Genomic DNA, 26,369 nt, shown 5'->3' on the forward strand with positions numbered 1-26,369 from the left:
CTAATACAAGTGACATTATCCCCCAGCAATCAAGCTCTCAGGGGGCTGTTTTGACTGATGTGAACACATCTCTCTCCCCAGGTGATGGCCAGAACCTGGATATTCAAAGGTCCCTGAGCACCAGTGGAGGTCTAACTACTACTACTACATCTACACATTCAAAAGCTGTGAATCAGGCCAATAAGAGAGGGCACCTGGTGTGGAGATCTGGGATTCCAGGGCTAAACATGGTTGTGAGACCTCCCTCACAGAGGCGGGGGTGGGGGACAAGAGGAGACTTGGACCCTCTTTCTCCCACCAACACATTGTATCCCAATGCAAAACTCTAAAACTTTGGGGATAACACAAGGGCTGTGACCTCTCTTCTGGAGGGAAGACCAGTCCTTTCACCTCTGTTCCTCAGGCTCTTTCCTCCTCTTTCACGCTCCAACCCATGCTCCCTGGCAGCCTTTACTGTTGACTTTCCATGTCTTCTCTGCCCCGTTCTCACTGAATGAGATCCCCAAGGAGAGGGTGCTATGAAGGAGGCCCAGAAAGTGGATGCCCTTGCTAGAGGGCATCCAGGAGTAGATGCTTGTGCACCAGGCTCTGGGGTTATGGGCACATGTGTGAGTGCCTTCCTACTGCAGCTAGAAAGGGGCAGGGCCAGGAAAAGGCCAAAAGAATGGGGAGAGGGGGCTGTGTCCCAGAACAAAGTTGTGTCCTGAACTCAGAACCCAGCACTTGCCCACTACTGTATAAAGCAGCCATGTGTGGAATTGTTCTCACCTGGAACTTCTTCTGAGCTCACTGCAGTGATGACCCTCAGAGTCACAAAGACCAGTAGTAAAGTGGTCATAGTTCACCTGGAAGAGGTAGCAGAGGTGTTATTTGGACAGTTACGGCACAGCGAGGTGGAAGAGATAACGTGATAGAATTCACACCCAAGGCTTTGAAATACCACACAACAGGAGGTTGCAATGTTTACGTGGTGCTTCCTCTGAGAATCCTTTCCTCAGAGACCGTCAAGCCTTTCTTAGCCTAATTCCAAGGTGGCTGGTCCATTGATCTCCCCATCTTCTATCTAGTGGAGACTCATCCTAAGGAATTCCTGTGATAGCTATTGATAGGGGCCCGGTCATCCATAGATGCTCAGGTTTACACACCGTTCTCAAGTGTCTGCTAGGGGTTTTGCATCAGACAAAAACTGGAATTTGTAACCCTCCCCTCTGCAGTGTGGATGGGTCACAGCCAACCACCTGAAGACCCGAACAAAAAAGGACCCTTTCCTGAGGGAGAGAGACCTCATCCCTGATGGCCTTCCAGCTGTTTTTTCCTCCCTTTGGACTTGACCTGAAGAACGAGCCTTTTCTGGGGCTTAGAACATGTGGCACCTCAAACTGAAGAGGAGCAGATAGCTTCCCTCTGGCCTCCTTGCTAGTCAGTCTCTCTGCAGCTCTGCGGATGCAACCTCCACTTACATAATCCTTATTCTCTCTCTCTCTCTCTCTCTTCTCTCTCTCTCTCTCTCTCTCTCTCTCTCTCTCTCTCTCTCTCTCCCTGCACCCCGACACACAGTCATGCAAGGGAATGTCTTCTGCTGAAAATGAAATGGCATATAAAAACAATTTGGTCAATGGTGGAACACATATATAACAATAAGTTTATCAAGGAGGTGAAAGCTCCCTCTTGCCTAGTGACATGGCACAGTCCCATGCAGCACAGTTCTCAACTGTTTGTAATGATGCTGGTGCAAGCAAATTTATCACATGCCAATCATACGAAAGTATGGGAAAATAATTATGTATATGGCATGCAATACTTGGCAACGGCAATAAATGACGGTTACAATGTCTTTCCTATGTTATACATGTGTTATTACTTTGTAAGTATTACTACCTACAAAAACATATAATTAAAGCAGTCCACCATGGACTCACTAAGCAGCCTTGGACACTTGGCATTTACTGTGTATCTTAATTGCATCAAGAGGCCATGTAAATGGCTAGGATTGGTTCAGTGCTCAAGTGGTTTTTTTTTTTTTTAGTATGCTCGAGACCTAGTGACTCACACATACACACATGCACACACAACCACAGCCATGATGAATGAGTGAACTCTATCGCCCAGATATGCTCAAGCACACTAAGGACACCTGAAAGGGAGGAGAAAGAAGGGAGGGAGGAGGGAGGAACGAAGATGGGTGGAGGAAGAGATAGGGAGAGAAGGAGAGGAGGGAGGGGAAGTGAAGGGGAGGGAGAGAAAGAAAGGAAGGGAACCCTAATACAACCCTTCAGATGCAGAGCAAGGACAAACCATGCAGCTTCCCTGATGCAATCTGGTTGTGCCACCCACTTCAAATTCAGGAACTTTGTGTATTTTAGCAAGGATCGTGTGATTTCAGGCCCTAATCGCAAGATTCAAGGCCCCGGCTAGAATGAGGATGGCACCCCTTAACAGGCTGCGACATGAGTAACTCACACCAGGAAGGCCCTCTTCTGGATCAAACGCAGCGTCTGCCATACGCATCGGAAAGTGGAGCTTTCCTGACTGTCATTTATGGACACAGATTGGCTGCAACCACCACTTGAGGGTTTCCGCTGCACCGCAGGGACCCCCAACTCCAGCCAGCAAGCATAAGCGACTTTATCAAGCCACCAGCTGGAGCACTGGTCTTCAGCCAGCTGCATGTAGAAACAGTCTGGGTCTCACGGTACCGCTGCCCTGGAGGGTGCACAGCCATGTCACACACACCTGAGACTTGCACTGTGTGGCTCCATGCCCCATGATCAGGGGCATCAGCATTTACTTGTGGTCTAAGAAGAAGAAAGGAAGACTTGGGGATGGGGCGGTGCACACAGAGCTTCCTCAGTGGAAGCAGGACCCCTGGCCTCCACACCTCAGTCTCAGTTCTCTCAGAGTCTGATGGTCCAGCAGGTGTCACCCTCTGCTTAGTTACCGCAGGCTGGGCTAGGCAAGCGCAGGGATCTGGGGAGCTCAGAGGATGCTGGCAGGGGAGACACTGGCATTCCCATTAAGAACTGCCCGGGGAGGGACAGTCTGGGCCCAGGACAAGGTAATCCTTTCTTGTTGTAGAGTTTGGCATTTTTTTTTTCGACCATTCATCATCTACCCATGCCCTACGTATCTATCACCTGAGAAGTGAAAGGCCCTCCTGTGTGGCTGAGGGCTTAGAGGCAACCCCGTTCTGTAGAAAGCCTGGAAAGTTCCATCGTTCTGAGAAATGGTCGCTTGCTTCTCCTTAGGGATTTTCTGACTTAGATGCTAACTTTAAAAGAACCTCTCATACCATGTGTCGGGTACTTGGAGGGGACACTGAGGTGGAGAGGGGGCTCTTGTTCAAGGTCAGTCGACCAGTCAGGGCTGAGAAATGGTTTCCTGGGGGGTCAAGGAAGATCGGCCTGAGGTGTGTTTGTAGACCCAGACACAAAGCTAGCCTGTTCCTCCCTCACAGCGCCCTTCACTTAGAAGTTTTGTGTATGTTTCGGAGTTGTGTTTCTTCGTTTGCTCCCTGAACAAGCCGGACATTGTCTGGTATGCAGTGGTCTGTGGGACTTGGGCTTGCTCTGTTTTTCTCCCTGGCTTAGACCAGGAAATGTGAAGGAATGAAGAGGGGAGGGGGAGGGAGGGAGGGAGTCGGTGCAGAGTGGGCAGCAAAACTAATTTTATTTCTTCTTAAAAACTTTGGGATAGAAATATCGCAATAAATATGCTCTTGTGTTTGTGTGTGTTTTCTCAGTTGTAAAGAAAATAGGGAGAAATTCCATTCTGTCTGGGCTCCAAGCCTCTCTGGGACTCACTGGGTCTTTTATGTGAGGAGGGCTGACTTTGCCAGCCCAAGCTCGCTCGTGGACAGAGAGACCTTTCTCAACGGGAAGAGAAGTGAAGCAGTGGAAAGGGATGGTAGGGCCTTGAGGCTGGGGAGGTGGAGAAGAAGACCTGAGATGGACAGCGGCTGGGACTCAGAGGCACTGGGGATGGCCCAGTGGAAAGCCCTGGGATCCCAGTGTTCCAGGGATTGGCCTTCTCGGGAGAAAATTGTTCGGAGTCTTAACCAGGAGAAGCAGCAGGCCCCTTGCTGTGGGACAATCGTCTTTCATCCTGTCATTGTATCATTTTTAATAAAACGCTGATTGGCCAGTAGCCAGGCAGGAAGTATAGGCAGGGCGACCAGGGAGGAAGTAGGGGCGGGGCAACGAGAATTCTGGGAAGAGGGAAGTTTCAACCCAGATACAGAGGACACAAGATGTGACTGCCTTGCCAAAAAAGGTACCAAGCCACGTGGCTAATACAGTTAAGAATTATGGGCTAATACAAGTTATAAGAGTTAATAAGAAGCCTGAGCTAATAGGCCAGTCAGTTTATAATTAATGTAGATCTCTGTGTGATTTATTTGGGACTTAATGACTGTGGAAATTGGGTAGGACAGAAACCTCAGTCAACAGCCCCTGCTTTTCAGCTGTGTGTGTGTGTGTGTCTGTCTGTCTATCTCTGTCTCTCTCTGTGTATCTGTCTGTCTGTACCTCTTGTGTATGTATCTATATGTCTTTGTGTCTCTGTCTCATTCTTTTTCTCTCTCTGTGTGTGTGTGTGTCTGTCTGTATCTTTCTTGTGTGACTGTCACTCTGTGTGTCTGTCTCTCTGTCTCTGTCTTTCTTGTGTGTGTGTATGTCTGTCTCTGTGTGTGTGTCTGTATCTTGCGTATTTGTATGTCCCCCCCCCCCCCGTGTGTGTGTACATACATGTGCCTGTGCTCCACAGCTGGAGGCAGGGCCTCCATCAGATCATGGACTTGAAAGAGAAGCTCATTCTCTTATTCTGAATTCCTTTTTCAAGTCAAGACTCAGACTCTGGCCCTGTGGGGCTGCTTACTGCCTATTAACACAGGACATGTCCATGCTGTTTCGCAGATGGAGTAAGATGTCTTGCCAGCCAGTTCTTCTCATCTGGGCTGGGCACTGTGCCTTTGGTGCTGCACACAGCACATGCAGGCTTTAGCACTAATAGGCACCCTCCAATGCCACTTTCTTCCATCACCCACTTGTTAGTCTGTGTGAACCACTTAGAACCTGTGGATTGGAAGTGATGGAATGTTTGTGGGAGGGGAGGCTTCCTACCAGAGGTGAGGACTGGACTAGGCGACTTTCCATAAAGAACAAAACTGTTTTCATTTTAATAGTAACATCCCCAACTTCCAAATGCCAGGGAAACAGGAAACAGGGTGGCTGGGGGATCACTGTCCTCCTGCATCCCAATGCCACCAATGTTTAATTTTTGTAATTGCCATCTTTTTCCAACCTATTTTTTGTTTCCACAGAACTCAATTGATCAAGTTGACAGTTTTGTTCCTTCAGAAAAGTTAATGATGGGGTTTACAGTGTGACTTTCTTCCCAAGAGGTCTGTACAGGTAGGTAGCTCAGGTAGGAGGACTTTCATCTCTTCCTGAATAGAGAATCAATGGGAGATTCCAGTTCCTCCTCTGATCCCAGTTTAACCAGTGGTCCATTCCAATGCCAATGGCTCCCACCATGCACTCCACATAAGACCCAGGACACAACCTCAGAGATCTGGTGTGCTCCCTCTGGGATCTGGTGTGCTCTCTCAGAGATCTGGGGTGCTCCCTCCAGGATCTGGTGTGGCCCCTCAGAGATCTGGTTGCTCCTTCAGGGATCTTTGGTGCTCCCTCAGAGATCTTGTATACTTCCTTAGAGATCAAGTGTACTCCCTCAGAGATCAGGTGTGCTCCCTCAGGGATCAGGTGTGCTCCCTACCTGCACACAGGTCTCTTGTGCACACAGTCTCAGTCCTTCCTCCCAGACCGCTTTCCTCCTCAGAGCCACAGAAGGCCAGAGCTGGGATTGGCCGCTGTGAACTTCAAACCCAAGGCATTAATTTTACAGTTGACAAAGCCAAGGCTCAAAGAGGTTCCGTATTTTACTGAGGCCCACACAGCATCGTTTTCTCACTCCCACCTCCAGTGACAGTCACACGCTCACCTTGCACTTGGGTGTCATGGGATTGTTTACACTATGGTATTCAGCAAGCACCCATGAGGTGAAAGCTCTCGTTTTTCCTGAGAGTAGATTTGCTGGCATGCTGGAAATAGCTTATGCTAAACAGAAAAGGAATATGGGAGAAAGAAAACAGGTGCTCCTCTTTGTCCATTCACTGAAACCTTACTCTCTATCTATTCCTTTGCCCTGTGTATTTTCTAGCCTATAGAAAATAGGTCTGGGCTACTTTCATCTCCATGTCCACTGGAGTCTACTTTCTGGTAGACTGATTATGGGATGCATGTCCCTCCCCTTCTCTGGCCCTAGAAGCTCCCTCTTCCTGCATAGAGCCTTTTCTGTTGTAGAACCTGCCCCGTGAGTTGGCCTCTCAGCTACACCTGCATCCACAGTGTCCTTGGCACTTCGTTTTCTCCCCTGATTTCACACTTGACAGCTTTGCCTCACCATGCAGAACACGACCTTCTTAAGGCTCAAAATCAACACTACTGGGAAGTGTTAACTTGCACGGGACCCGGCACCACACAGAACAGTATGTGACATCTCACTGAATGGAAGAGTGGACAGTGGATTTGGCAGTTGTCACCCGCCCATGGATGAGACCTACCCTGAGGTCTGAGCATGACAGTAGTGGCATGTACTGTAGACACTGGAATTTCTAATCTTGCATGGGGAAGGGCCATCTGGCAGAGGGGTCCCAACCATAGCAGTTCATTTCTTGTATATCTCAAACAGACATGGTGGGAAGCTCTCACCCAGTGTGCAGTAGCTCAAGTGGGATGCATGCCTAGTTTTAATTTAAAGGATGCCCCAAGTGCATGGCCATGACCATCAGTAACAGCAGGTAATGAGAACACCCCTCCTACTTAGTTTACTGAAGGCTCTGACATTCGCTCAGACTGAGTAAAGGATGCAGCTTCAGGCAAAACTGCAGACTGTAAATTAGGAACCAGAAGCTGCCACCTCTGTCTCCAGTTATGTAGGGAACTCAGTAGCTCTCAGGACTTCCCCGGTCACTGAGGGTAGCCATCTGTTTTCCATCCTTAGGGAATAGGGAACATTTTCCAGCAAGAATCGACCTACATGATGGCTTCACGAACTGTCTAAGGAGCTATAAAGGGCCTGCTGGCTGCAGGAATTGTGTTCTTAGCTGTACGAAGACTGTCTCAGCCTTAAGGCCACTTCTCAAGCCAGGCACGGTGGTGCATGCTTGGAACCCCAGCATTTGGTAGACAGGTAAGATCATGAGTTCAAGGTTATCCTTGGCTACACAGTGAGATGTAGGACAGACTGGGCTCCATGAGACTCTCACAAGACAAACAAAACCCAAACAGACAAAGCACCTTGCAAAAGATAAATATTGCTATCCTCTATAAAATGTCGTGGAATTCAAGGGCTGTTTAGTTATGCTAAGCAGTGTTGCATTTGTTTGTGTTGGCACAATAATTGTTTCACTACGTAAAGATGTGCTGCTTTTGTTTATGCTACATTTGTCTAGCTTGTAAAGATGTGTTGCTGTTTCACGTTGCCTGCCTAAGGCACCTGATTGGCCAAATAGAAAGACGAATGGCCAATAGCTAGGCAAAATCTGCTGTAAGACCATATCTACCATCCATCCCAATATGGTGACTTTTGCCAGCCTTCACCAGGCAGATTGTATAAGAGTTATAATGTAGATGGGCGGCATCCAAAGCAACAGCTCCCTAGCTGGGCCACAGGCAGGCCTTGCTACCTTCCTTCTAGGGGCTGTCAGCATGGTTGCAGATGCTTTACGGAGGTGAGAGGAAGCATAATGAAACACTGGCAGGGGCAGACCATAAATACTTTAGAAGACGACAGTGACTTCTCTCGATTCCCTCTACCCCACAGATTCATGTGACAATGGTGATATTGCTCGATTTGGCTACATTGTGATCACTATTATGATTACGTGTGGGGTACCCCTAGTCTATAGCATCACATGTAGGGTACCTCTAATCTATAACATCACGTGTGGGGTACCCCTAATCTATAGCATCACATGTGGGGTACCCCTAACCTATAACATCACATGTGGGGTACCTCTAATCTATAGCATCACATGTGGGGTACCCCTAATCTATAGCATCACATGTGGGGTACCCCTAATCTATAGCATCACATGTGGGGTACCCCAATCTATAGCATCACGTGTGGGGTACCCCAGTCTATAGCATCACATATGGGGTACCTCTAATCTATAACATCACTTGTGGGGTACCTCTAATCTATAGCATCACATGTGGGGTACCCCAATCTATAGCATCACGTGTGGGGTACCCCAGTCTATAGCATCACATATGGGGTACCTCTAATCTAGAACATCACGTGTGGGGTACCTCTAATCTGAAAAATCTAGAAAGCCGAATCCAAAACAGCATCAGCACAAACTCCCCCCCCCCCCCCAGCGTCAAATTTCTCACCATGGAACTTTGTCCATGCCCCAAATCACCTTCAGACTATGAATGGGGTGGAAATGAAACAAATGAATTTATTGTTTAGATTTAAGACCCATTTCCTGGATACCTCATTATGCATATGCAACTATTCCAAACAACAAAAACAACAACACAACCAAAAAAAACCCCTCTGAGATCAGATCTCAAGGGATAGTCCATGTGTATCATCATTCCAAATTGTCTTTTCTCTGTTTTTTTTAATTGTCTATTTCTCTTACTGGAATTAAGTTCTATGAAGGAGGAAGCTGCTTTATTCCATGTGTCTAGAACAGTGTTTGGCAGACTGGGGGAACTCGGTATTTGTTGACTGACTGAATGAATGACTCTTCTGAACTTATCCTGGGAATGCAAGCAGTGCCAATCTTAAGGACGGTGGTTACATCAGTGTTACCCACATCCCCTGCCCTGGGGAGTTCCCGAAGCCTCAAGGAGCAGATGCGGCATAGGAAGCCTCCAGGGACAAAGCAGCATTGAGAACTGGGTTCTGTCCTGACTAAGGCTGCCTTTCTGAGGAGCGGGAGGCCACATCCAGGCACTGGGTAGGAGGACTTCACAAGGACTGGGTGCTAGAGCCATGGTTATCGTCATTATGACCCCCCAAGTGAACGCCTGGAGAAAAGGGGGCACTGACTCGATCAGTTAGCCTCCCCGCACTGTTCCCACCTGCCCTGTGCTCACTTTCGGAGTCCTTGGAATTTCCTGCTGAACTGGAGGAGCTCTGGGCTTGGGTTCTGCCTCCTGGCTCACACACCCAGGGCCTCAGCTCTGCCCTGCTCTTCTGTGGAAAGGACCCCAGTTCTTGTGATCAACTTCTTTCTGTCTCAGCCTTCCATACCAGCCTGGGGGACTCGGGCATTTCTTCTGCATTAATTTCAGACGCTGTGTAAATATCAGACTTGGGTCTTTGGAAAAGAGCGCCCTTCATCTCAACTTTCCAGCAGAAACAAGCACCTTTCCTGGGGCAGGGAGGAATCTTGGGCCAAGAGCTGAGTTCCTGCTACTCAGCGCTCACTCCCAATGGCAAGACTAGGAGATGTTGGGGGCAGGGGCTGGGACCCAGAGTGATGAACCCTCGATGATGGCCTTTCTGGGTGGCAGTTGCATCCACACTTCCAAAACGATCTTTAATAAAGACGAATGAAAGCGGAGAAGCCTGGTGGAAATGCCTGCCTGGAAGAAGCTGCCATCAGATGTGTGGGGTGACAGCCAAGCTCCTAGAAAAGCAGAGGCCATGTGCTTGGGATGCAGCTAAAAGAAAATGAGGACCAATCAGCCCAGTTCCTTAAGCCTTTGGGACAGATGTGTAGAATCGCGTTTGGTTTAAGAATCCATATGGGGGTAGGAGGCAGGGGTTATGTGGAATCAAATTGCATTCCTTAGACCCCAATGCACCTCTGAGTTTGGATGCTGGGAAGGAATTCACAGAAAACATACATTGAGCTCCTTTTGGGTTCTATTTTCCTTTGAGAGCTGATGGGGGTCATGGGCAAACTTCTTAGGATATAGTGCCCATGCAGTTTGTGGAGCTGATCAGGGTATCACAGAGTGACCCCTCTGAGCAGTAGGGAACTGACTCTATCTAAGACAAAGTTTAACTCTTGCTCCCAGCTCCCAGGAGGTGAGCTCTGAGCTCTTAGAATGAGCCCAGTGTGGTGGTACGTGTCTTTAATCCCAGCACTTGGGAGAAAGAGGCGGGATGATGAAGTAATAAGAGCGGCGGGGCTGCGTTCCCAGCACCCCGGCCGCCTGCTCGGCTAGCTTATGCCCCAAAATAATTGCACAGACACTGTATTCTTTTAAGCACTGCTTGGCCCTTTAGCTCTAGCACTTACAGGCTAATTCTCACATCCCGATCAACCCATCTCTAATAATCTGTGAGAACCGGTCTTACCAGGAAGATTCTAGCCTAGTCCATCCTGGGTCGGAGCTTCATTCCGGGAGCGGGGCATGGCGTCTCTCTCAGGTGTCTGCTCCCTAGAGGAGAGCTGTGGAGTCTCTGACCTCACTTCCTCTTCCTCCCAGCATTCTGTTCTGTTTACTCCTCCCACCTATCCTCTAACCAATAAAATGGGCCAGGGCAGTGCCTTTATTAGCCAATGACCTTCCTCCATCAGGATGATCTCCATGAATTTGAGGCCAGCCTGGTCTACAGAGCGAGTTTTAGGACAGCCAGAGCTACACAGAGAAACCCTGACTCATGAAACAAAACAAACAAACAAACCAACAAAAAACAGAAACCTGAAACAACAACAAAAGATTACCCTGCCTCATAAGAGAGACTGTTTCCCTGGAGGTCTTGGACCAGGGTGGGCAGTCTACATTAATGGTGGGATTTGTGTTGGAGCTCTTGTGCCATGAGCTATCAGCTTGACTTCCGGCGGGACTGGAGGCTGAGGTCAGCCACTTCTACGTGACCAATCCCACAAAAGTCCTGGATTCTTCCCTATCCACCCATCATGTCCCATCTAGGACGCATCAACAGTGACAATGGGCAGGACCTCTGTACCCTGTGCTGGCCCTGCAGTAGCGCTGCTGTCTGTCCTCAGAAGAGCTTGCTTTCTGGCCCTCCTGCGTCAGGGATAGCTGCCTTTTGTTCAGAAAGTGCCAAGCCCCTCTTGGTTTTCTTTGCTCCCTCCCTTTCTCTTCGAATTATCAGACATCCATCATCCGCAAGCTTCAGGTACAGGGGCCCAAACTCCACAGATGGATCATTCTGTAGCGTAAGGTTAGAAACCACACTGGGCTGGGTCTTAAAGAGCCTCCCTTAAAGGACTTGATGGCATTGGTGGTGGGAAGGCTCAGAGTTTTGGGGAGGACACAGTGCCAGGTGTGGGCAGAGAGGCTAATGCAGCCAGGTAGGATACTGTTTTTGCCAGGTAGCCTCTCCTAGGTGAAGTCTCCAAAGAACTGTTGTCATGATCAAGTTCACCATTGGTCTTAATCACAGAAGGAGCATAAGCTGCCCAGAGCGCTTGTTTGGCTCTGCAAGGAGACTGTACTGGGTTGGGGGGGGGGGGCAATGGCTCTCACTCATCCTTGGCCATTCCTCCTCCATGGGCACAACCCCAACTCTGCCCTCAGGGTGTCCGTAGATGGTGATTGGGTCCCATGTTGGGGTGGTAACCAAGGGAGCTTGAATAGAAAGTCATCTTGGGAGAGGCTCACCGTGGTCAGTTCTACGTGAGAATCTATTGAGGTTTCCGAGGGGCTGACTGACCTGACCTCCCATAGCCGAGGAGCAGCAGAACCAGAATATAAATCAGACGGTTCTGATGCCATAGAGGGATTCAACGTGTGAACCAGTTCCCTGCTTTGGAACACATGCACTGCTGAAGATCCTGATGAACAGGGTAATTAGAGAGCCTTTGACAAGGTGGCATCCTGAGTGTGTGTGTGTGTGTGTGTGTGTGTGTGTGTGTGTGGAGTTGCCACAGCATGAATGTGGAGGTCAGAGGACAACTTGCCAGAGCCAATTCTCTCCTTTCACCCTGTGAGTCCCAGAGGGACTAAACTCAGATTGTCAGGTTTGGTGGCAAGCGATTTTGCCACTGAGCTGTCTCAGAGATCCACCCCCCACATTTGTTTAAATCATGGACAGAGGGTGAGGGGTTGGAGAGGTGGCTTAGCACACAAGAGCACTGGCTGTTCTTCCGGAGGACCTGGGTTTGTTTCTAGCAACAACCCTATGACTCACAACCATCTATAATGTCAGTTTTGGGGGATCTGATGCCCTCTTCTGGCCTCCACCAGCACAAAGCACAATGTGGTACACAGACATACATGCATGCAAATTACCCATACACATAGAACAAAATAAAAATTAAAAACAAAACAATGAATTATGTTGGGGCAGAATGTTCTCACAGCCTGTGTTTCATCCCTAACACCACCAAAGGCGGTGGGACCACAAATTAAGAGACACACACATAGAGGTTCTCAGATCGGTTCTGTTTCAAAGTTGGAGGACCAGCTGCAGAGTAGGGAAGGCTTGTGCTCTGAAAAGGGGTGGAGCGTATCTCTGCGTCTCTCACTGAACACCTTGAAATCAGGGCTTCAAGCAGAACAGTCAGCCAAGAGCCCCAAGTGCTCACAAGCTGTCTCCTCCTTTCTTTCCTGCTTTCCAGCTGTCCCCCGTAAGTCCCCATCCTCTGGGTGGTCTGTCCTGACCGTGTGACTGCCCTCAGTGAGGCTGTCAGGATTACAACGGCCAAGAACCTCTCAGCAGGACATCAGATTTGCTGCTTGCTCCTTACTGCTGCCTCTGCCTCTGTCTCTTAAACAGGGCTTCATTCCTGAGACTGGGCTCACAGGCAGATAGATCTAACTTTTCTTTCCCTTTATCTTATTTTGAGAGAGAGGTTCAGGCGACTCAGGCTGGTCTAGGTCTCAAAATGTAGCTGAGAATGACCTTGAACTTCGGATTCCCTGTCTTGACCTCCCAGGTAGTGGGGCCACAGGTGTGAACCTCCACACCTTACCTGTGTGGTAATGGGGATTAAACCCAGTGCTTTTTTGCATGGTAGACAAAAACTTTGCCAATTGAACTGTATCCCTAGCCCTGCTTTTTTTTTTTTTAAGAAAAAGGACCCCCCCCAAATTGTGTTAAAATATACATATTATAAAATGTATCATTTCAAGCACTTTAAGGATACAAGTTAATAGCCTCAAGTAGCCTTCCTGTTGAGTTCCCACTAGCTCCATCCAACTCCTGGACCATTTTCTTCTTACAGAACTGGAGGTTTGTATTGATTAAACAGCCACCCATATTTTTCCCTCCTCCCAGCTCCTGGCAAGCATCCTTTACTTTCTGTCTCTGTGAATTTGACTCCTGCCTCTCTTCCTACAGAGGGAAACTGATAGCTCCCCGCCCCCCCCCCCCACACAGTTTCTAGATCTCTTCCCATCCTATCTGAGTCGGACAGCTTCCTTGTCTTTTGGAGTCTCTTATATATCCAAGGAAGACACCCTGTTCCCCGTGATCAGGGTCTTCTCAGATGCCACACCGCCAGCAGCATCCACAAACGGGGAAATCTCACATGTTCCACAGAGGGCTGTTTCTTTGTGGATGTCAGCTCCAAAGCATCATAGAAGGCAGAAGAGAGGTTGATCAAAACTTTCCCTCAGAAATACCCGAGGCCATGTGCCATATTGGGAACCCCCATGCTGTCTGCTAGGGAGTCCAGCATAACCCATCTTTCTTCCATTGTGATGTCAGGCTATTGATTCTCTATCTGAGCAGCATATGAATTAGTTTCATTTAAGGGTCACGTGGTATGAGAGATACTTAGCATTCAGCACCAGATGCTCACACACAGGACATGGGAACTAGGATCAATTGAGAGCAGTAAGTTCAGGTCTCTGGCTTATGGGGACACATACGACATGTATCTCTTAATTTGTGGTCCCAGCCCCTTTGGTGGTGTTAGGGATGGAACACGGGCTGGGAGAGCATTCTGCCCCAACATAACTCATCGTTATTATTTTTTTTAATTTTTATTTTATTCTATGTGTATGGGGTATTTGGCCCACATGCCCACTGAGAGGAGCCCCTGCAGACTTCAATGATACAAGACTGTACTTCCCTTGAGACTCGGATCAATTTGGAATGGATGGGGGCCGCTGTGATTTTTTTTTCTTGGCGGAAAAAAATCACTGGCGGTTGCATTATCAGCAGCAGGACTTGGGCAAAGAGCTAGGACTCCCTTCACCACGCTGCCGAGGAGAATTCCCAACAGATGGTCCCTCACCCACACCGCCGGCTCCTGAGGACAAGGAAAACTTCCTATTCCTCTCATCGTGTCCCCTACTGTGACCAGAAAGGAGTTTGGTGTAAAAAATACTCAAGTATAGAAACAGCATGCAAACATGTTCACCCCAAGAAGCAAGCCACACAATAATGTGTAGGACATAGCCCCATTTTTAATGCATATTCATGGGAAAGAAAAAATAGTCAGAAATGTGACATTGGTTATCTCTGAGGTGGAAAGTTTGGAGTATATTTCATGTTTTCACTTCGGTGTTCATCTTCTCAAACTTTCTGCACTGTCTTTTACTAGTTTTGACTGGGAAAAGAGTTTCTATAAATAACATAAAAAATTTAAAACCTTTGAAAATCTGCCTTTAATTCACTATAATCACAGGAGGAAATCAATTCTGGACCCGGAAGGCAATTAGGAGGATAGGAGTTTGTGTCAAAAACCAATGGACTCCTCAGTGACCAAGTTGGCAGCCAACTGGGGACTGTGGGGAAGGAGTGTGTTGATGGGTGAGAAAATACGTGCTCTCTGTGTTAAAACTCTTGGGTCTCTGGACTGGGAGAGAGCGCAGCTGGTAAAGCACTTGTTGGCAAAAGTATGGTAACTTAAGTTCAAGCCCCAGAACCCACTTTAAATAAACCAGCTATGGTGGTACAAGCAATCCCAGTGCTGGGGAGGAGGAGCCAGGTACATCCCTGGGGCTAAGTGTAGCTGAACCTGTGAGCTCCAGGCCAATGAGAGACTCTCTCTCTCTCTCTCTCTCTCTCTCTCCCTCCCTCCCTCCCTCCCTCCCCACGAGGGTAGCAATATGCACATGGGGATATCAGTAACACCATAGGGAGGAATTTCTGTCCTTGCTCAGTCTTCAATGAACATTAAAGTGTGGGACTTGTCTCCCTAGATAGAGCTTCCTCTAGCTGTCTGGATGTAAAGGTCTAAATCACAGTAGTATGTCAATCAAGAGTTATTACATGTCAACTGGTGTATCCCAACAGGCATATTGAAATTCTCTTCTTTATATGAATGTGAGTTAATTAAGAAACAGGACCTTTGCAGGTGTGATTAAGTTCAGATGAGGTCATAAGGATGGGGCAATATGAATGATGTCCTTAGAAGGGGGGGGGGGAGCATCCAGACACTGGGGTGACACCAGGGGGGACAATGGAGCTGGAGCCAAGAGCAGTGATGCAGCCGACATACAAGGGATGCCGTGGGCCCCTGAGCTCGGAAGGGCACTGGAGGGCTTTCCCTCCAGGTTCTGGAAGGAGCATGTCCATTCTCGACACTTTGATTTAGGGCATCTGGCTCTCAGAACTATGAGATGATAAATTTCTGTTTAAACGGCCCAACTTTGTGGCACACTGTTACGCAACCCTAGAGAATGAACGGGAGGAACCACTTTTGATCACATTGCTGTGACCGATTTTGATTTAAACCTTTTTTTTTTCTTGTAGAGGGGCTACCTACTCCCTTCTCACTTGGCAGTTGACCTCTGGATCACTTAGGTTGCAGGAGGACATGTGTTATTTCTTATATTTTACCTACTCTCTCTACTATCTTCCTTTTCTTAATAGAGACAAAACTTTCTGGTCTTGGGCTTGCTCTTGATGCTGTTTCTGGAACTTTATATCAGCCCTTCTGCTAGGATCCAATCTCTGGAACTTTCTTAGACTGGCCCCAGAGCTCTTAGGCTTTTATGGGACCTCCACATTTCCTTGAGGTTCTCTGATAAACCACATGGGCTCCTTGTAGTAGCAGAGAAAGACACACACTAGATCCTAATCTGGATTCTGCTTTTTATTAAGGAAAACCCTAGAAGTGAAGCACTGGTTTCCTTACATTTTCTGTCTTACCTGGGTTCAGAGCCTTCCACTCCCTGGGGCTCACACAGGGCATGGTTTTGGTCAGAGGCAGAGCTATGCTCAGCTGCCTTAACTTAATGCAAGTCATTAACTGTTCTCTCAGGATGTTTAGAATCCTCTAATATCCAGTTCCCAAGGAAGAGGTTAGAGGGGAAAAGGGGGTGAACTGGGGGCCAGAGGCAACTCCTAGAACAACACCAACCCTTTGCTCCTGCCTGACTTCCCCATGGCACAGTCGTGGCGATTTCGGTGACAGCACCTGCACCCGAATTCTCGCTAGCCCATCTTTGCAGGGTGGCATTCTCTGCACATTCCTAAGAGAAAGGCTGCAGGAGCGAATGATGCGGAAGCTTGTGAGCTTTCACGGGACTCTCCCAGGTGCTACTCTTTTTATGAACTGCAGTGGAACCTGCTCGAGTTATACAGTGTAGGGATCCTGGATAAAAGGCCTGCTGCAGTTACTGGCCTATCAGGAGGCAGACCATGCTTTTCCATCTACCTTGTTCCCGGCCAGCTTTGGGCTGGTGGAATACATACCACACTTCTGTTCCTATTCTAAGACGGGTAAGCTGTTTTAAGAGCCCACGTGGGCAAGAAAGCAGTTCAGCTTGGAACATTGGAGACAGCTGTGATACCAAAAGCAGCAGCTGGAGCTTGGAGAACACCTGCTCTGTGGAGTGCAGGGTACCATGGCTTAGTTGTATCACCTCATTTCACCCTAATGCTCAACCTTGGGGATGAGTGATTATACACACTACAAAGATAAGGATCTGGGGGTACAGAATGATGAACCAACACTACCGGTGGAGGCCATGCTAGGATTGAAACCCCTTTGCTCCATCCATGTTTGGATGGCAGTGGCTTCAAGGATTCTTTCGTGAGCTCATCAGGAAAGGAGCTATCAACAAACTAGATTCTCTATCTCAGCTGAAAGATGACAAGATGGTGCCATGGTTCCAGAAGGACCCCCAGGGATGGATCCTGGAAACAGGTACAGAGGAAGCTGGAGGGGGGGGGGGACCATGAGCATCTCTTAATAAAGACAATGAGACACGAGAACTTTGCTGTCTATGGAATCATCCATGCTGAGCTCGGAGGGGCTGGAGAATCATGCCCTGTCTCCTTCTTGGTCTTATAGTACCTGGCTTGCTTCCTAGGGACCCTGGGCTCACAAGATGGAAAATCTATCAGAGGAAAGATGATCCACAGCACATGTGAAGTTGTCAGGGGATAGAACCTGAGCACCAGAGGGGGTGACAGTGTAAAGGTCTGAATGACCCCTTAGAACAGCTGCTCCCCATGTTGCTTAGGAGCTGCTGAGGGGATCCGGGAAGAAGACTGCTGGGGTATGGATGTGGCCACCTTTCTTTTCTTTGAGTCATTGGTGACCCCCACTGATGGCAGAACATGGCCCAGGTGGCTACATGAAGCCCCCTGAGCTCTGGCTAGGCTGGAGAAACATTCTTTTCTGGTCCTAGTTTTCTTAACTATTGCAAGGATAGAATACACTTTAGTAGTGTTTTTCAAAAGACAGAAAATTGGGGTGGTCCTGATAGAGAGTGACAAAAGGATTCCCCAAATTATTGACTCCACCCCTCTTCATGCACCTCTGTGACTCATCCTTACCCCAGCCAGAGTCAACAAGGTCCCTCAGGAATGGAGGTGAAGGCCACAATAAGCAACCAGATCTTAGAGGTATGGAGAACTCTACTAAAATATCCAAAGAAGCTAGAGAAGCCAGTGTGGGTTGGTTTGGGGAACCGAGTGGGTATCCTGGAGTGAAGCTATTGTGGAGGAGGCAGATGCATTGAGATGTGATGAAGAAGCTCCTGGCTGGACCCTCTGGGCCTGGATGATGCTGATGCTATGGATAGAGTGATAAAGGCAAGTGCTAACCAGGACACCTCCTTACTGGGCTGCAGAGGACTGCTCACCTCCTAGGGATGCTGTCCACAGACATGCAGCCTCTGCTGTCACCCAAGCGGGAATTGGAGCATATGGGGTACAGTAGCCTCAGTTATGAGGCTTAGAGGGAGCTCAGTCCTGCAGCAGAGACTGTCCTGAGGATCCCTCATCCCACCCCACCCCCACCCCAAACACATAGAGTACTCCCCCTCCCTTTAGATCCAGAAAGCAGCAGCAGCAAAGGGAGCCCCAAGGAGTGGTGTAGCCCCACAGGCCTTTACATAGAAGGTAACTGGTGTGAAAAAGAGGCTGAACCCAGCGCACAGGAGGGTGGAGAGAGATTCTGCTCAGGGATGGTAGGAGACTGAGGGGTTTTATTTGTTTTTTGCTTTTGAGAAGGGGTCTTGTAGCCCAGGCTGACCTCACTATGTGATCAAGGATGACCTTGAGGTTCTGGGCCCCTGACTCTGATGGACTGGGATTACAGGCTTGCACAAATGCACACCCAGGGCTTCATGCAAGCTAAGCAAGCACTCTGCCAACTGAGCTTCTGTATCAGCCGCTGGAGACTGAGGATTCTTAGGCAATCTTCTGGGCCTGCCTCTCCCCTGGCCTGCCCTCTGGGTTCCATGCAGCAGCCTTTCTCGCCACAGAGATGCCAGATCAGCATCTCTCTAGACTGAGTCCCTCAATCTGCTGGAAGAAGAAAGAGCTTCCAGTTGGTCACACTCTGCCTGAGAGACTTGAAGGAGAGTCCAGCCCACTGGTACCAAGAGAAGTCTGGTGGGAAAGCGACCTGCTTAATTTCCGAATTTCCCTAAGAGATGACACACTTTTTTTTTTTTTAAGCACTTTGCCTATTGTCTGTGAGGCATATTTTGTAGAAGCCATTTTGGGGAAACCTCTGTCTCACCCCTGGGGACAAGAGGATTTATTTAAACCAAAGGCAAGACCAGCTGTGTTCTGGAAGCAAGGCTCCGTCTTGGGCATCGGGGAGGGAGCAGAGGAAGCATCTGCCCTTCCCCTGCAGAGCAGAACTGCAGCATCAGCCACTCTCTCAATGAGCAGCTCAGGCTAGGAGAGTCACCAGAAAGGACATTGAAAATCAGATCTCTGTCACCACGGCTCCTCCCACAGAGGAGGCTGACTCCATCTACGGTGTGCAGCGGCTCCTTAGACGGTTCTAATTCCCACACGGAAAGCTGTTTTTCTCCCTACCACAGTTCCCTTCAGTCAAGTTGGACAGCATCCCCCAGCCCGTAGAGACACCCTGAGGTCTAGCTGTTCCCCTCAGCCATCCACACATAGAGGGAGAGGCTGCAAGGCTGGGAAGTGAGGTAGCCCTGGCTTGGAAGATGAAGGGTGGGGTGGGGTGACAGATGAAGAGTACAGGCTCTGCCAGGAAGCCCTCTTCCATAGGACCGGGGTGGAGGCTGGGCCAGGAAGAGAGGCTCTCTAAGGTAGGGAAGAGCCTGGGATGCCCCGTTGGACCGTTCTCTTATACATGACTTTATTCCTTAGTGTATCCCTGAAGGCAACCAGTTAGGATGTAGAGGGTAGAGCCAGGAAGTGAGTCAAGATGGATGATGCTGGTGGTCCCTGGACTGTCTGTGGTTAGGCTCTTCTCCACATCTCTTGTTTTTTTGAGACAGGGGCTCACACAACCCAAGCTGTTCTCAGATTTATGTAGCTGAGGAAGATCTATAACTTCTGGCCCTCTTGCTTCTCCCTCTTGAGTGCTTGGATTACAGGAATGCACTGCCATACTCAATGGAACCCAGGGCATTGACCATGCCAGGCAAGCCCTAGGGTAATCCAGCTACGTCTTTTTTTTTTTTTTTTTTTTGACAAGGTCTTGCTACCTAGACGAGGCTGACTTCAAACTCGAGATCCTCTTGGGCTTAGAGTCTTGGGAGCTGGGACTGTAGGCCTGTGTCGCCACATCCAGTTATGACCGAGCTCTGATTGGATGACACAGTGCTTCTAGGATGTCCCCCACCCCCACTGCTTTTCAAGTGGCTTGGGGAATGAACAGAGAGGATTCAGATGTCTGCTTGAAGCTGAGACAGTGCCAAGAGCAGCTCCCTTCATTCAAGTTCCCCCTTCCACCTCCCTGCCAGCTTAATTAAGAAGGAGATGTGGTGAGAACTGAAACCCTCTCTGTTTAATTGTCTTATGTCCCCTTCCCCCCATAAAATGCAGTTCAGGGACACTTGGGTGAACTACCAAAATTCATTCCTTTGGCTGGTAGATTTCAATTGGGCCTTAATTTATTGCAACTCCATTTTTCAACGTAGAGGCTTGCCTAGACCCGCAAGGAGTTCCTGGTCCCCATTCAATTTTCTTCTCTGGAACTGGGCTGGTCTCAGTTCTGGCGCTTCCCTGACCCATTCAATTCCCACTAGGATCCACTAGGTGAGCTCTAGGGGGCGCTGCCTCCCAGAGAAGAAGAGCGACAGAATTTACTGGATACCAGAGGCTGCCATTTTTTTTTGAGGGGTGGGGGATGGCTCATGTGGGTGTTCTAGGTCTCCTCCTTGTCAAGAAAGAAATGTGAAGTGTGGTAGTCTGTTTGCTCATGTGCTCATTCATTCATTGGCTCACCCCATTTATCCACCAGTCTATCATGTGTGCCCGCCACTGAATTAGATAAAAGACATATAAAATCCCTGCCTTGGTTTCCAGACAACCCTATAAGGGGTTTCATAGACGGCGGATTCTTTCAGGGTTTTGGTATAGCTCCATTTTCCAGATAAATAACACAGAGCTGGCGTCTTGTGACCCCCAAGTCTGGGACCGCTTCCACTACCCAGCCTGGACACCTCTGGCTTCTCACTCTCTGCTGAGAGCTGTGTGTGAGGGGGGTGTGCTGATATCACCCCCCCCCGAACATCGCTATGGCAACCGGCCCCAAACAGAAACCTTACTTGGCTTGGAGGTCACATGTCCTCACCTGCTGATGCTGTAACTTTCCATGGCAGGACCTTGAAAGGCCTCAAAGATAATAACGCCCGAGATTTTATTGTGGGTCTACTTTGTACCAGCGTCTTTATTCGCTTTATCTTGGATGTCCATTTCATAGGCGCAGAAACAGGTTCAGAGGGGTAAGCGCATTGCCATAGGCATACAGCTAAGATTTCAACTTTCATATGGGCCGTGTTCTTTCTGTTAGCCACTGAGGGCTACTTTCTCCCCACTTCCCGTTTGTTGCCTGCGATTGGTTGTTACCCAGACCCTTCCTCTAGCCTCTTGGTTGTCTGGCTCACTCGGTAGGGTGTGGCTTGACTCAGGGACTGAATGAAGGTCCTGAGCTATTTTTTTTTCCTTCTCAGCTTTAGCCCTAGTGACATTTTGGATCTTGTGCCGTATGAGTGTGTAGGTGTGTGGAGAGGAGGGGTGTCATCCTGTGTATTAAAAAGTGTTTGGCAATTTCGTTGGCCTTTCTCTACAGCATGTGGGTAGCACCCCCCCTTTCAAACAGTGACAACAGAAACGGCTTTAGGCATGTTCAGGGAGCTCCCAGTTGAGATCACTCTTTTATAGAAATGAGGGGTCAGGGTCAAGTTGATAACAGTTCCTGCTCCAATTAGACCACAAAGAAGACAGAGCAGGATCAGCTACGTACAGAATCTGGTATGGAGCAGGTACTGGTAATAAACGAATGGTATCTGTGAAGGGGGAATGTTCTAGATGAAATCCTGATGTTTTGGGTTCCTATACAGATCCTCACGAGTCTGTTCTGGGGTGACCCAGTCCTTCCCCTCCCTAAATCCCCTTGACAATCTCTTAAATGAGGATTGTTACAGGTCTTGAAGACCCTGAGCATCCATGGTCGGGAGATAGACAGAGACCAGAAAACTGAAGGTAGGTTCCCCACAGACGAGGTACTGCAGCCCTGCCTGGCTCTGTCTCTTTCCTCTTCTTGCTCCTCAAGTCAAATCAATTATGAAGACAGACAGCCTTGTTCCCCTGTAGTTCCCCCTCCCCCAGGAGACATAGCTCCTATCCTGGATGGATGTCTTAAAAGGAAGAACAGGGAGCCTCAAAGGTAAGTAAATATCCAATTCCTGATGTCCAGCCTCACACCCCCCCAATCCACCTACTTAGGAGTTTAACAAAAAGCTTCTTTAGGATACACTGTAAGGCCATTGAGGGAGCAATGCTGCCTCTCACACATCCCAGCCAGCCCACAGAGCCCGCCCTCTAACACACACACACACACACACACACACACACACACACACACACAGCTGCATACAAGGAGGCTCTGAGTTTTTCAAAGTAAACTCAACCATTTCCGTTCTTGCCCTGGATTCAACTTTTGAAAAAAGGAACCGTTTTACTGGTTTCCCAACAAATTTCTCCTCTGATCCTGTCCTCTTCTTGCCTGCATTCTCTCTCCAGTTTGCTCTCACCAGATCCTTTTAACAGACATCCAGTTGGTTAGTGTCCAGGAAGGGAGGGATGCCATCCTCAAAGGAAATTTTACATTGACTGACCTCCTATATTCCCGGGACACAGGAGCCCAGAATGTGACTCCCCGACAGCAGGAGAAAAACACTCCTATCTCTAAGCCATGCGTCTATACCATACCCCACTTCTCAAGACAGCATTTACCTATATACCCGTACCCAGGGCTGTCTTCCAATATCTCAGTTCCTCTCTGACACCGAGAGCTCTCATTTATTGAACTTGTCTTTCTTCCCTATCCCCAGTTCTGGTTCTAGCTGCGTCTGGTCTGGGTAGGTGTTGGTACAGTTGCAGCAAGGACACTCCAATGCCTGCCACCTGGAGTCACAAGGCTGGAATTTCTCAGACAGAAGCACCGTTGCTATTGGTGCCTTGTCCTCCCCCTTTCTTTCTGTTTTTGAGTTATATTTGAAGCCTGTGGTTTTTGAAAAAGGATCTCACAATGTAGTTCAGGCTTGACTCCAACACATTATGTAGCCCACGCTGGCTTTAAACTTTCAAATGCTGAGATTATAGACTATCATCACACTGGGCTGTAGTTGATATCTTCCAAATTTTTATGGACTATAACTTGCAATAAAAACACATTATGCAAATATAAAATATATGTCTATTTGCATATATTTTATGAACACACATACCCTCATGGAGAACTGCAAAACACATATAGAAATGAAAATTTCCAGAAGCAATACTTGCCCTTATCATATGGGAGGCATAATATTATCTACTATTTCATCAAAGCCCCGCTGACTTGATGTTACAGCTTGAGGTTGGCTAAATCTTGTCGGCAGCCATAGACCCACAATGACACTCCAAGCCAAAGTCTATGGGCTTCCCCAGACTTAGCCAAGGCGCCCCAAATGTCTGGGTCTGGGAAGGATCCAGTTCTAAAAGGTATCATTAAAAAATCCACCAAAACTTGAGACATACAGTCTCTAAGAATGCCCCAAACGGGCACTACCCGGAGCATATGATTTGTGACCCAGTAAAGGAGAACTGAGGTTTGTAATGTCTGTAGAGGGCTTGGAAAAGCACACACATTATGCCCTTAAATCTTTGAAGAAATCCACTTCTGCAGTCCCTCCTTCTTGCCTTTTTTTAGAGATAGGAAACTGAGCCTCGAGGAGGCTCTAGACCGTAACAAACTCATGTCACATGATTGGCAGGGTTTGAACCCTAATCTGCTTTCCTTCTCAGGAAGTGAGTTCTCTCGTGGAGCCCCCTTGTTGTTAGGGGCATGGGTCACCTTTGTATGCCAGGGTAGAATAATGCCAGGGGATGGGGGGAGGTATTCAGAGTATCCTGAGTGCTTAGGGGTCATGATGGCTTTCAAACTTAACAAAGTCCCGGTATGAAGATTACTAAGTATGGTCTTCACGGAAACATTTTAGGAAAAGCAAAATTACTTAATATTAAAATGAACAATAACAGTAAACACTCTCCGAGTATTTGCTGGGTGCTGGGTGTGTACTGGCCCTTTGCTTGGGTCACCTCAGCTGTTTAGTGGGTGCCTGCTGAGCCACCACAGCCCAGAGCCTGGCTTCTGAGTGGTACTCTGGAGAAAGGTACAATGAATGAACAAACCGGGTCTGCCATTAGAAACGCCACATAATGACATTTAAATTATATTTAAATGCAACACAACTTCAGGGATTCCAGTATATCTAAGAGAGATCCCCCCCCCCCTTTGATAATCCCTTCATCCAAAATGTTTGAAATGGGGATGAAGGTTCTGTAACATTTTCTTTAGGTGAGTAGAATCTCCTTTAGGGTGGTGGATGGCTGGCTAACATTCTTATCTTTCGAGCCCCCTACCTAGCCTTGCCCAGCCGATATAAGCAACTTGTTAATCCTCATCATAGTAACCCAGAAGTAAGAAAGAGTTGAGATTTCTGGTTCCTTAAATCAGGCTGAGAAACTGATTTCAGCCTCAAAAAATCTAGACCTAGGGGCTGGAGAGATGGCTCAGTGGTTAAGAGCATTGCCTGCTCTTCCAAAGGTCCTGAGTTCAATTCCCAGCAACCACATGGTGGCTCACAACCATCTGTAAAGACGTCTGGTGCCCTCAACTGGCCTTCAGGCATACAGACAGAATATTGAATACATAATAAATAATTAAATATTTTTAAAAAAATCTAGACCTAATCCTGCCTTTGTCCCCAAACAAATGTCTGGTAGAAAGTCACCTCACTGTTCTAGGTGCCCAGAGGAGATGAGATGGGTGTTTTTCAGGGTTTAGTGCTGCCGACGACAACCTACTGCAACATCCAGAGGCAAAGGCATCATGCTAAGACATCGCACATAGGTTCTTTCTCCCGTTGCTTCTCCCTGGCACCCCACAGAACGGGAATCCACACACCCGCCAGGCCACCCGGAACCTGAAAAGCTTGCTAGTGAAACTCGAGTGGATACCTCCTTCAGGGTCCAGCTCCCAACTGCGGGGAGCGGCATATCCGAAAAGTTTAAGCTGGATACTTCCTTCTAAAGGAGACAAGCCTACACGCCCACAGCTAACTGACACGCTGCCACCCTCCCACCCAGCCCTGGAGTTGGAAGGGTTGCAGAATATCCCAGAAATGAAAAAGCTGCCCTGGGCCAGTCGTGAGTCCCGTCTCCTCTCCTCTTTCCAGCTTGACAAATGCCATCTTGGTAGACGACGGTCATCTCTGAGCTTGGCTCTGGTCTGCCCTGGAGCAGCTCAGTAGCCCTGTCCCATGTTCTGTCAAGCTCTTTCCAGATCTTTCCCCACGGCTTTGGGTGCCCCGAGACTCCTGGAGCAAATCTGCAGCAAATCAAGAGGACCCGCTAGTTCTCTGAACTCTGCTGCCTGTCTGACCTGCTATTCACATAATTTTGTCGATTCTCTGGTCACTTGGCTTTCCCAATGGAAGCCAAAACCTCATGGAGCGCCAAGAGGAACGGGGAAGGGGGGGTGGATTTGAACCCACATTTCCTTGGCTTTAAAATTGCCTCTCCGTTTGTACTTCAGTTTAGCGCCCCCAACCCTTAAACTTGTAAAAGCTCTTTCTTAATCCCGTGTACTAGGAGCGAGAACCCCTCCACGTGTTCCCTTTCACTCTGAGTCAGGGCAGCAGTTGAGTTTGCTCAACTTCGGTGCCCTTGCAGCTGAGGTCCTGAGCCCCAATACACATGCCCAATGGGGATACGGAGACACACCACCCCCAGCACACAGTCGCGTGGCCTTAGCAGCATTCCCAGATGCCCCGAGACAGAGCTCCTGTCTCGGTAAAGAAGAAGACCTTTCTTTACCTTGAAGAGTTGAACTTGTTCCTCCAAGAACTTCAGTCCCGTAACGCTGGCGAGGCAGCTAGGGATTCCTGGGGGCTGTGAGCCCCGGGTCTTGCTGCGTTGCAGCGGGGATGCTCTGCGTGGAGGGTGCCTTGCGCACCCCTCCTCCCGCCGGCGTCTTGTCCGCAGGTCCCCTCGGGCGGTGGCCGCAGTGGCAGCTAGCTGGCTGGGTTGCGGAGCAGGGTCGATAGAGGGAAGGGACACAGAAAGGTGCACGGAGCCCCCTTGGCACCTGCGTCAGATGTCAGCCGGTAAGGGTGCGGAGAGAGAGTGAGGGACCTTGAGCGGTGCTACGCGCGCGTCCTCAGCTCAGAGAGCCCCCTCTGGCACCGCGGGGAGGTAGGTGGGCGGGAAAGGCGAGCCGTGACACATACATAAGGGCCGGGCGGGGGAGGGGTGGGCACACATGAGGGGTGGAGGTGGGAGGGGGCGAGCTCACAGGGAAACCCCACCCCCGGGGCCGGTCTGCAGGGGGAGGGGAAGGCAGAGGCGTCCTGAGCTTGCAGGACCCGAGCTGGAGACCGCGCTCAGCTGCGGAAGCCGCCCGGAGCTCAGGGCACGAGAGGAGCACGAAC

At 48.9% G+C, this 26,369-nt stretch overlaps 1 protein-coding gene across 1 annotated transcript in view; it reads right to left on the minus strand.

The window, feature by feature from the left end:
* Acan (aggrecan) overlaps positions 1 to 25,863 on the minus strand; it is a 59,338-nt gene extending 33,475 nt beyond the window's left edge. The window contains exons 1-2 of the mRNA XM_041653420.1: positions 25,756 to 25,863; positions 769 to 845 (exon numbers count right to left, since the gene is read on the minus strand). Of these exons, the coding sequence (XP_041509354.1) occupies positions 769 to 838 (70 nt within the window). The 5' untranslated portion in view covers positions 839 to 845; positions 25,756 to 25,863. The remainder of the gene's footprint in view (positions 1 to 768; positions 846 to 25,755) is intronic.
* Positions 25,864 to 26,369: the final 506 nt, after the last annotated feature.

The sequence above is a fragment of the Microtus oregoni genome, unplaced genomic scaffold (assembly GCF_018167655.1).
Source record: "Microtus oregoni isolate MIOR12 unplaced genomic scaffold, Mior012 000000F_ref0000247, whole genome shotgun sequence".
NCBI lineage: Eukaryota > Metazoa > Chordata > Mammalia > Rodentia > Cricetidae > Microtus > Microtus oregoni.